This window comes from Amphiprion ocellaris, chromosome 20 (genome assembly GCF_022539595.1).
Source record: "Amphiprion ocellaris isolate individual 3 ecotype Okinawa chromosome 20, ASM2253959v1, whole genome shotgun sequence".
Lineage (NCBI taxonomy): Eukaryota > Metazoa > Chordata > Actinopteri > Pomacentridae > Amphiprion > Amphiprion ocellaris.
The window spans coordinates 26,726,530-26,738,224 of record NC_072785.1 but is presented as its reverse complement, the minus strand read 5'-3'; the positions used below and the strand labels follow the sequence as shown (position 1 = coordinate 26,738,224).

Below are 11,695 nucleotides of genomic sequence, written 5' to 3'. Positions count from 1 at the left end.
GTGCGTATTGCTTTGCCAACCCAGATGCGGTGCATAAAACCGCCGTAACTATAGCGAGGCGTAAACTGCGAGTCCCATTAACTTCATTACAAAACTGTTTTAGTTTTAATTGGCACTAATTTGCCTGATGGGAGACAGCCTACATAAAGGAGAAGAAACGCTTCGAGTCATTCGTGGGCAGACGGCAAAAATGACAAGTAAGTGGAATGCCGCGCTCCATCCAAGCGGAGCCTTGGATGGAGCTTTTACGCACGGACTTTTACGCACCATGGAAGCTCCGGACTCGTCCAAAAAGGGCCTTCCCGAGTTTATTCTCATCGCGTCGGTGATGTTGCTCGTCCCGGTCCGGCCGGCATCAGGTCACCCTCAGTGCCTGGACTTCGAGCCACCTTTCAAGCCTCAGTGGCACCTGGAGTTTTGCACGCAGTACGAGGATTTTGGCTGCTGCGACCAGAAAACTGACAACAGCATCGCGGAGAGATACTGGGACATCATTGACCAGCTGGAGGTGGGGGGTCAAGAGCTCTGTGCGGACATGCTGAAGGAAATTATGTGTCAGGTAAATATATTTTTCTCCCTAAATGTCATTCTGTGTGTCTGTGGGGTTACTTGCGGATGGAGTTCCAGAATGGTTCACATTAAACATCCTGGCACTGCGTAAAGGCGCAATGATGAATTCCTTACGCAGTTTTCTGCAGTCTTTTCACATCTACAGAAACTTTGATCTATATGTTTGCGATAAACCCAGTAAAGCTGGTGAACTATATATATCACACTCAACCTATCAACAGTCTTTCAAATTTTGAATTCCCTTGAGAGGCCAACATTAAATGAAAGGTTAGTCTGAAAACTGTGAAGAATTTAAAACTGGATGCACAACTTGAACACTAGAACAACTGCAGAGCTCAAATCAGATATTAAATGTGATTTGTGACTGACAAACTGTTATTTCACAAAAACAAGCATGTTACCTAACTCCAATGAGGCTCTGAGCAGGGATGTTTCATGATAACTGACAGTAGGACGAGCTTGTATTTGTAGTATTAATCACCAGCACTGCAGGCAACAAAGACTAAGGCGTGTGCACCAGTGAATTAGACTTTCTATGAAATGATTCCATATTCTTGAAAGAGCTCATGGCATAGAGGAGGAGGAGGGAGGTCAATTACCGAGAGTCAAAAGGCAAAAATATGTTTATGTAACTGGACACTTCCATTCTTGGCTACCAAACTCATGCATGCTACTGCCATGAAGTGTGATAAGAAGTCATGCTTGTCCATTCAGGACTGCTCTCCATACGCTGCCCACCTCTTCGACGCTGAGGATCCCTACACACCTGTCCGAGAGCTACCTGGCCTCTGCTTTGGCTACTGCTCAGAGTTTCACAGCAAATGTGGCCATGTGGTTAAATTTTTAACAGCCAACCGGCTGCTGCGGGAGACCTCAGAGCGGGACATGACCACATTCTGCAGCATGATGGACCTGTCCGACCAGGACTACTGCTACCCCAACGTCCTGAAGAGCCCCGGCCTCAACAGCAACCTGGGCCAGGTGGTGGAGGACCCCAGAGGGTGTCTCCAGCTGTGCCTGACTGAGGTGGCCAACGGTCTGAGAAACCCGGTGCTGATGTTGCACAGCAGGGACGAAACACACCGCATGTTCATTGCCGAACAGGTGGGCTTCATTTGGGTTTACCTTCCCGATGGCAGCCGGCTGGAGCAGCCTTTCCTGGACATGAGCGGAGAGGTGCTGACCACTCCCTGGCTGGGGGACGAGAGGGGTTTCCTGGGCATGGCCTTCCACCCAAACTACCGGGACAACGGACGCTTCTTCATCTACTACTCCATCCAGTTCAACAGCAAGGTGGAGAAAATCAGAATCAGTGAGATGAAGGTTTCTGCCTCCGACATGAACATGGCTGATCCTTACTCAGAGAGGTACGACCAGGGAGGGTCTCCTTTGGTCTTTTTATAGCTTCAGAGTTTGTCTAATGATGTAGGTCTGCATGATGAAAGACATATAGGACTATCATTACAGAACCAAAGCTCGCATAAGCACGTTCTGGAGGTATAGAAATAACCCCTTGCAAGATAAGGATTTAAGATGCTGTGCCTGACTTTGCATGGGAAACAAATATTCTAACTCTAAAGGTCATCTAAAGCCCCTTATTTTATCTCTTCTGTGTAATATGTAAAAAAAACTATGAATCTAAAATTGACTGCTTTACAAACCAGATATCACTTGAGGTATACAACTCAGTTTTACTGTAATTTGCATGAACCAGCTATTCAATGCCTCCAGTCTGATCTGTCAACAGTTCTTCCTATAAGAGGTATAATTTCACAGCTTAGCGAGTCAGTGACATACACTGATGCAGTTTAAGAGGTGAAGGATGGATCAAAGTTGGCCTCAGGGTGTGCTTAAGAATCGTGGCAGCCAGATCTTTATCTCTGTAAAGCAAGACCCATAAAGCGATTGCACTGAACTGAATCCTTTTTACACTCAGGGTCATTTTGGAGATCGAAGAACCGGCAGCAAACCACAACGGAGGCCAGCTGCTGTTCGGTCTCGATGATTATTTGTACATCTTCACTGGAGACGGTGGAAAAGCAGGAGATCCATTTGGGAAGTACGGAAACTCACAAAACAAGTAAGACGCTTCGGGTTTCCTCACATGTGAGCAGGGGTGGTGAATGAAGCTGAAAGATGTAGCCCTGCAGCACTATCAGTTAAACTTCTTACTTCTTCACTGATAGCGCCGTCAAAATGTGCTAATTTGGGCTGATTTTAAATCAGATATGTTTAAATTAAATACAAATGCAATACAAAGGATTTAGCAATGTTGGGGTCAAACACTTCAGGTTGCAAAATGAGGATTTTCTTTATTTTTAGCAGTTTAACTATTAACATTACCTAGCTACTTTTTGAAGCTACAACCTTTTATGCATAGAATTAAGTTAACTGAGTTCTTCTTATCCATAGCCTACAGCTAACCAATACCAGATATACTGTTAACAATATATTAAATACTCAAATATTATATATAGCCAACTATTGCCCATTGTTACTTTTAGCTGTTCCAATTATTGCTATTAGGAAGCTAATCATTGCCATATTAGCTAGCTAGTTAGCCATTACATTAAGCAAACTACTACAAACATTTACCTTCATTTAATAATTTCAACTGACCATACAAACATTTATTCATTACATTTAGCCATATCAGCCATTCACATTAATTTAACAAATATGTTAACAGTTCATGCAACATAACATTTTCAACCAATTTTTCATCTGCTCAACCAATACTTTTAGCAATTTCAGTCATTTCTCTATCACTTCTATGGGTGTACTATGTAAAATTTCCATAATAACTTGCCTAAAATCTACAAAACCAATGTTAATTATCCTTTCTTTTTTTAACTTTTGTATTTACTTTGTCAAAAATCCTAAAAGCTTCAGTAAAAAAACAATTGGACATAGCTTTCCACCTCTCATCCAAGATGCTTCTTCAGTTCTACCTGACTGACGGAGAGACTCAGATAAATATTTTCATCCCCTAAACCTATAGCTAAAGGCCCATTAAGACTCAAGCTGTGAATGGTTGTGAAACTGCCATGTGAGGTATGACTCAGGATGTTAATGGTGCTGAAACTGCCCAAGGGGATGTCAGAACTACATCATAAGTACCTGGTAAGTGGTGATGCAGACCATCTTGTCTGTTTAGAAATGGATGTTCCAGTAACATAATTTCTGGCTGTAAAATAGATTTTCATCAGCAAAGGTGGTGCAACAACAAGTCCCATGATCCCATGCTTCTTCACAATTTTTTCAAACTATGTCTTAGTGTTTTCATGGAGAGAAAATTATATCTTAGCTAACTGTTTAACCATTTAACTACTGCTTTTAGACTACCTTTCAAAGGTATACTTTATTTATTCACTGTTTACCCATTGCTTTACCATTTTCAACCATTTCCTATTAGTTTCAGCTCATTATTTTGACCTTTATCAATGACCTTTAGTAAACTAGTTCAACAATTTGAGCATTTCAACATTTTATAACTAATTGTAACTACAATGATCGCAGTTTTTCATATACATATGCAGCAGTAGCTGTAACCCTTTGGATTACAACCACCCCTGGTTAGGTTTATTACATTTAAAGCCTCTCTACTGATTTTTTGTTACCTAGGAGTGCTCTGTTGGGAAAAGTACTGCGCATCGATGTGGATGGAAGTGACCCCGGTGGGCTGCAGTACAGGATCCCCCCTGATAATCCATTCATCGAGGACCCAGACGCTCGTCCAGAGGTGTTTGCATATGGCGTCCGGAACATGTGGCGATGCTCGGTGGACCGCGGAGACCCGGTGAGCCGTTACGGCAGGGGTCGGATATTCTGCGGAGATGTTGGTCAAAACCGCTACGAGGAGATTGACATCATTGAGAAGGGAGGAAACTACGGATGGAGGGCCAAAGAGGGCTTTGAGTGCTATGATCTAAAACTGTGCCAGAACTCATCCCTCAGTGAGTATTCTCTGTTCTTGTTAAACTTCCAAGATGAGCTATTTTCTGTCTATTTGATGCTTTCACCACCTGTTTTTCTGGCATAATTAACCGTTTTTCAACTAATTTTGATGCTTCAGATTTGGGTTAAATTCAGGGTGTCTTTTTCTGCCACAACAGATGACATCCTCCCTATATTTGCATACAGCCATCATGTTGGCAAGTCTGTGACGGGGGGATATGTGTACCGAGGATGTGAATCACCCAATCTGAACGGCCTGTACATCTTTGGAGACTTCATGAGTGGGTAAGATGGTCTTGATCTAGGCCAAATTAAAAAAAAAATACTTCTGTCAACTTTTCAGGAGTCAAAGAAAAGCAGACTTGTTTTCTCTGCTTGTTTAGTGAGCTACATATTGTGCATTTTTGAATTCTCGAAAATGTGTGCAATTAGCAAATGGTGTCTTTTGTAGTAGTACCCAAAGAATTCAAGAATTTTTTCTGGGATTAATAAAGTTCAGCTTTGTCTTATGTTATCTTATCTTCATCACATGCTCTTAATATATTACATGGTGAAATTACATGGAAAAACAAATCAAAATATCTATCAGAGAGAAATGGTTATTAGATTTTTTCCTCAAATCAAACCACTAAACCCCACCAAGGATGACTCTAATAATATCTCTAAAATTTGAGATGGGCAACACCTGCATTGATCCACTGATATTTTAATAAATCAAATATATTGTCATTTAACAGCAATTTCTAATTACAGTACAGTCATTTAACTGTTGAAAAATGAGTATTTCTTTGAGAGTGCGATTTGGATATTGCGATTTTGATAATATTTTGATTAATTGATCAGCCCTTGTCTACATGATTTTTTTAGTAGCCTTTATAATACCCTCACTAGAATAAAATCAAGAGATGAACCATTAAATCCTGCCTTAAACATTCTGAACACATGGTTGGTTGGTTGGTTGGTTGGTTGATTGAAACTGATTGACTGGATGGTTGGTTGGTTGGTTGGTTGGTTGGTTGGTTGGTTGGTTGAAACTGATGGACTGGATGGTTGGTTGGTTGGCTGGCTGACTGCTTGGTTGCTTGCTTATAGTAAATTAACTGCTTCCTGTTGATGTTTCAGTCGAATCATGGCACTAGAAGAAGACAGGATGACAGGAGTCTGGCAAGAGAGGAGTGTGTGCATGGGCGATAAGAAGACTTGCTCTTTTCCTGGACTCATCAACCACTACCACAAGTTCATCATCTCCTTCGCTGAAGATGAAGCAGGTAAAGTTGGTTATTTTCTCTTACAGCATTCAACACTACATTGCATTAACCTAGCAGTACTGAGGAGTTCTTTCTGTTTTGTAGGAGAACTGTATTTTCTGGCCACGACATACCCGAGTTCCTCGTCTCCTTCTGGAACAGTGTTTAAATTTATGGACCCCTCGAGGTGAAGTATCAGACAAAGCTTGCATTAAAACCATGTGATATGCTTTTAAGATACCCCATCCACACCTCATGTGTGTGGGTCTGTACCTGCTTGAAGCAATTATTCCAAAAGACTGACATGTTTCTTAAACTGGCTTTCTTCCAAGTCACACAAAAAAATTGCAGCGCACTATAGAAAATCCCTGCCTGGAGCCACACAAATGTGAGGGATCCATGAAGGACAACAAAGGATGCTTCCTTTCCTCCACGCTCTTGTATCTTTGTAATCTCTTAATTAGTTTCAAATTACTGTCATAACAACGCATGTGAATAGGCTAAAAGCTGGCATCCAAACAATGTAAAGTAGTAGTTTTCATCTAAAGGGGGATGGTATACTCTCAGCTCTTTCCTCCAATCAGAGCTTAGACTGGCTGCATCCATGACTGATGGCCAGACATTCATTTAACACAATCCTGACTCATACCTGCTGAATGTAAAACTGTTGTCAGACAGACAAGTGTCTGTAACAACTGTGTTTTTTCAGGAATGTAGAAAAGAGTGCTAATCTCTTGAAATGATGTCCCTGTACTATGGAATTACCAGAGTTTAAAGACCAAACAGGGTTAAGCCGTGGCCACTGTACTGCAGGGAAACAATTTACTTGTGAAAACGGTTGTTTTTCTTCAGCTCAAAACTATTTTTGGACTTTTATTTTGAAGAGCTCAAAATTGGCCTGTCTTGTGGCAAACGCAACCCCGTTTCACAAAATTTTTTTCCTGTACAACTAAACTGTTAATTTGGAAAGAATCGTGTTTTCCCCTCTAAAGCTAAGAAGATGGGACTGTAGGAAATGCTTTTAATTTGAAAAAGTGGCAAAGTCTTCATTAGGAGCTTGGAGGGGAAAATGGATGAATAAATCTGCAACAAAACTTGTGGGATTGGTGTTTTATGCAGACAGTTATTCCTGAAGTTATGCTTCGATTAGGTTTATGCATCCAGAAGTACTTCTTTAGGTCGGAAAATATCGTAATTTGGTTCTTCTTCATTTTCCACGTTTACCAGGGTGTCCCACCCTTTTATTATACGATTGGTAGATGAAAAAGATGCAAAATTTAAGCAGAAACATGAACAGCAGAGATAAGTTAACTTGAAACATATTTGTGATATGTCACAAAACAAATATAATCCAGGAGTAAATACGTTTCCTTGAAAAGTCAACTGAAAATGGAGTTGTAAACAAAAACATTATTTTTAGGAGACAAGACTGTCAGATATCACATTGGACTAAAGTAAAATAAAGTGATTCAATATGAAATTGCTACTCTGTCAATGAAAATATGGACTACAGATTATTTGGTAAGGGTTATAATTTATCAGGGTACACCGCGTTCTATAAAATAAATTATTCTCACATCAAAATTCGTTAAAAAAATTTAAATCATGTGGGAAAAGTTGCTTCAAACCAACTTTTACTGGATAAAACTCAACCAGGACTAAAACTTGCATGAACTTTTTCTGAGGGAGAATCAGTTTTGGCAACAATTATATTACATAAGCCTCTTTGTTTACCTTTATCATTGTCGTAAAACTCACAAAAACTCCTTTATTGCCTTACCATTACCAAATATGAACCTTTAAATAAACTGTTTTCCATCTTTTGCAGGAGAGCTCCTCCAGGGAAATGTAAGCAGAAACCGCTCCCCGTCAAAGTGAAGGGCAAGAGGTTTCCATTTGCTCCCAGGGAACGTAAGCCACCTCAACAACTTTTACCTGTGCATCGAATCATCACTTTAAGTGTCGTTTTTATGATGGACACATACCAGACTTGTGGAAGAAGCCATTTGAAGGGGAAATTACTTTGACTCAGCTTGTCTGACGCTGAAAATGTACGTTAAACTGAAATATGTGCAAACCGTTTTCGGTCCAGTCGGGGTGCACTAATGATAAGTACCACATATGTACACGTATATAATTTCATGCAAGATAAACAGATGTTAAAAGTTCAGTGTGAGCATTATGCATGAAACACGTCAGTACAATCTGCTCTAGCAAGCCAACAAATTGCCTTCGTTTACTGTTTAGTGTCCTGAGCAGATCTTGCTTCTTTTTTTTTTTCCTCTACATTTCATGTCCATATGCTGTCAACTTGTATAATCACACTGGGGTCATACATAAAACTATAAAAAGCAGGCTCCCATTTTACATCAAACATAATGAACATAGAAAGAGCCCAAGCATTTCAAACATTTAGGCCTGTTTTTAGAGCCAAATATCCAATCCAAGTTTGTAAAATACAACATATGTGGCTGCGCAGATGAACAAGTAAAATGGTGAAAATGGGTACTTACTGACATCTGTGCCATTTCAGTGACCGTGCTGGATACAAAAGAGAAACCTACGAGACCACCGCCGAGAAAATTCAAGTTCACCACCAAACCCCCGGTGACAAGCAACCAGGTCAAACCCACCACCACCACCACCACCACCACCACCACCACGACTGAGGCCAAAATGACACCGACGAGCAGCGCCGTAAAGCTGAAATTAGCCGATAAGGAGGCGAGTCGGAAAAACAAGCTGAAACCAGAGAAGAAAAACAGAATGCTGAACAAGCAGGAGGCTAAGAAACAAATGAAGACCAAGAGAGTGAAGCCGAAACCCAACAAACAGCCAAAGAAGACGGCGGCGAAAAAGCCCGTTGTGGTCAAAGATAAAATAAAGCCGAAGAGAAATCAAACCAACACGGAGAATCTGGACGATCAGAGAGCCTCCAACAGCCTGAAGGACAACAAGATCCACACAAAGAGGAAGAGTCCCCCGAAGAAGGCGGCACCGAAGCAACCTGGACTAAAGATTAATAAAAAAGCAAAAGAACACGTTGGCCTCGTGAACAAAGCTATGATAAACTTGAATGTAAAAAGCAACAGAACAACGAGACCCCAACTTCAGGTAAAACGCAAGTGAGCAAGAGACATCAAAGCACTTTAAAGACTGTGTTTTATTATGACTGAGACATTGTTTAGTTTTGTTTGTGAGACTATCAGTGTTATATCTTAAAGGGATAGTTTGATATTTGGAAATTTGCTTCCCAGCCAAGAGGTAGATCAGGTGATTGCCACGTTAATCATGTCTGTACAGTAAATACGACGTTATGAAAAAGGTCTTATGGACAAGGTTCACCCTCAGCAGCCATCTGAGGCAGTTATTTCAGGATAATATGAGCAATTCTCTATCTAAATGAATGGACAAAGAGCCATAGCTGCAGTTTTAGTGGTCACTGGGACAGAAAAAAATGCATGGAGAGTCAAAAAGTGTTTAAAAAGTTTAATAACTTTGCCCCAAAATAAAGTTCAAAAGCAGTTTAGTCTTCTACGAAAAGTTGCAAAACTTAATGCAAAAACACAAATCGCTGGATGTTTCCCAGTTTTGCTGTTACAATGTCAAAATTCTCCTTTAGATTTCCAAAATTCAAGATTCTTGAAGGAGCAAGTGTCTCCCTTACAATATCTCGGGTCGTCTGACTCATCGGATGTAGACTTAGGGTGTAAGTCAGATATTTCTTCCTCTTCCACTAACTGCATTTAATCATATTTAAAATTCCCTTCACTATAGGAAACAACAGCAACCTACAAGCTGAAAATGTTAAGTTTTGCAGACGATTTAAGTCTCACCATAAGGCAGCCCCGGTTATTCTTTTGGAATTAGCCATATTACTGTCAGCACCATCCTGACTACATGCAACTGTTTCACCTAAACAATTCCCATGTCACTATTTTGCAGGGACACCATTGTTGCATCCTGGGCTAAACACCGATTTATGTTATATGGCTCAAAGAAACACAAACAAGCCTTCTTATTGCAGAAAGATAATGAGGTGCAACCTTCTCCAGCACTGTGGAGATAGATCTGGCTAGGTCTCTGACTACAGCCAGAAGCTGTTTAGCTTAGCTTAGCATAGCACAAACAGTGATGACAAAGGGAAACAAGTGGTCTGGGCTTGTCCAAAAATGACAGAATCTACCCTTTATTAACAAATCTTTCATCTTGATTGTGTATTCTGAGCAAAAACCGATCAACACATTGACTGCTATAAAGATGGATGAACTCTCTGTGACATCCAGAGGTTTCCTGAATAGCGTTTTTGAAGCTCAGCTCAAACTGACAACAGACTAATCCAACAATGAGCAAAGAGTATGAGTGGAGCTGAGGTCATGCAAACATCTTTAGGCCATGGACTGTCCTGTGATGGTACCAAACTATCACTCAAAGTAGCCTTATTTATGCCTGACTTTAGGCCTTAATACATTTAAACTAGAATGATACATTAGAAAATCACACCCTTGCAGTAGTCATGAATGGGGACATTGGGTAAAGGGACCAAAACCATTTTTCGCATCAGGCTCTTAACATGTTTATTTCTGCGGTAAAGTTGGACATTTTAACATAGGGGTCTATTGGGATGGATTTGGAGCCTAAAGAAGACATTCAAGAAACTACAGCTTTTGCCACTTTTGTGTTAGATTCATTTTTCAGCATTGGAAGCTGATGCTTGAGCTGAACAAGGTTAGCAGTGTCGCTCAACTCTCAGTTCCTATGCTAAGCTAACTGTCCCCACAATGTAACTTTGATTTTACTGTACAGACATGAGACATATTGATCTTCTCGCCTATCTTTAAAGCAAAAAAAGTCCAAAAAAAATGTTAAACTATCGCTTTAGACACAAAGCACACAACTGTTGCATGCAATTATGCATGTAATGACACTGTTTCCTTTGCATTTTATTTTTGACTGTTGTAAAACCATTGGTCCAAGTTAATCACTGGTCTGGCTGTATTTAGAACATATCAAGCAGGTTTGAAGTCTAAATAAGCTCCATACATGAAGAAAAAAAACTCATGCTCATGTCAAGGCCCACTGTGGGTAAATTGCGCTAATTTTACAGAACATACAAATGTTAAAAATAAACATTAGAAAGTGTCTGTGTGTCTCCGAAGCTCTCTGTAATTAAACTCCACACCACCACTGATCATAACTGAAACCACCGAGGCTGGCTCTCACATAACGACTGCTGTAAATGTAAAGCTGCCGTGACTCCCACATGCACTTGTTCTCACTGAGGTCGCATAAATCTCACATTCCAGCATTTTTCTCAGCTGCCAATCTTCATGTCTAACTTATGAATTTCATAATTCTTGGAAAGCGGCTGAAATTACATGTTTCAACTCTGGTGTTTTGACATGGGTGACAGAACAGGTTATTCAAGGTTGCAGTCAACTACTACCACGACTGCTTTCTCAATACACAAAATGATATAACATGACAACAAACACAACACCTTGTACAATGAAATTACATAATCTGACAATAGTGACAAATTAAAAAGCCACACAGGTGCTACTGTTGTGATATTTGAAGCGGTTGTGGATTTCAGTCACCAAAAGCTGGTTGTTTTTGATTAAAATTCATATATTTGAACTGTGAATCAGTAACTTTAAGACACATTCAGGGCTGATGAAGCTAATTCTGTTTGAAAGCTGCTGGTTTTTCCTCCAAACTTGCATTCTGGTTGGATTATCTACATTCAGATCTACCGTAGAAGGCATACAAATTCCATTACTGTGGGTAAAACAGCCAGTTACTTCCATTAAATCTAAATAAGGATCCGTTTAGCTTGTTTATCAGTAAATAAATTGGGATATGATGCAAAGTCTCCACTTTGATAAGCTCCAGATGTGGCAACATCTTCGCTATTTACA

At 40.2% G+C, this 11,695-nt stretch overlaps 1 protein-coding gene across 1 annotated transcript; it reads left to right on the top strand.

Moving 5' to 3' along the window:
• Nucleotides 1-11,695, top strand: hhipl2 (HHIP-like 2). The gene is made up of 9 exons (XM_023285709.3): nt 1-559; nt 1,285-1,937; nt 2,507-2,650; nt 4,195-4,526; nt 4,686-4,812; nt 5,650-5,795; nt 5,880-5,961; nt 7,603-7,685; nt 8,308-11,695. Exons 1-9 carry the CDS (start codon nt 128-130, stop codon nt 8,901-8,903), a joined length of 2,595 nt encoding a protein of 864 aa, XP_023141477.3. The 5' UTR covers nt 1-127; the 3' UTR covers nt 8,904-11,695.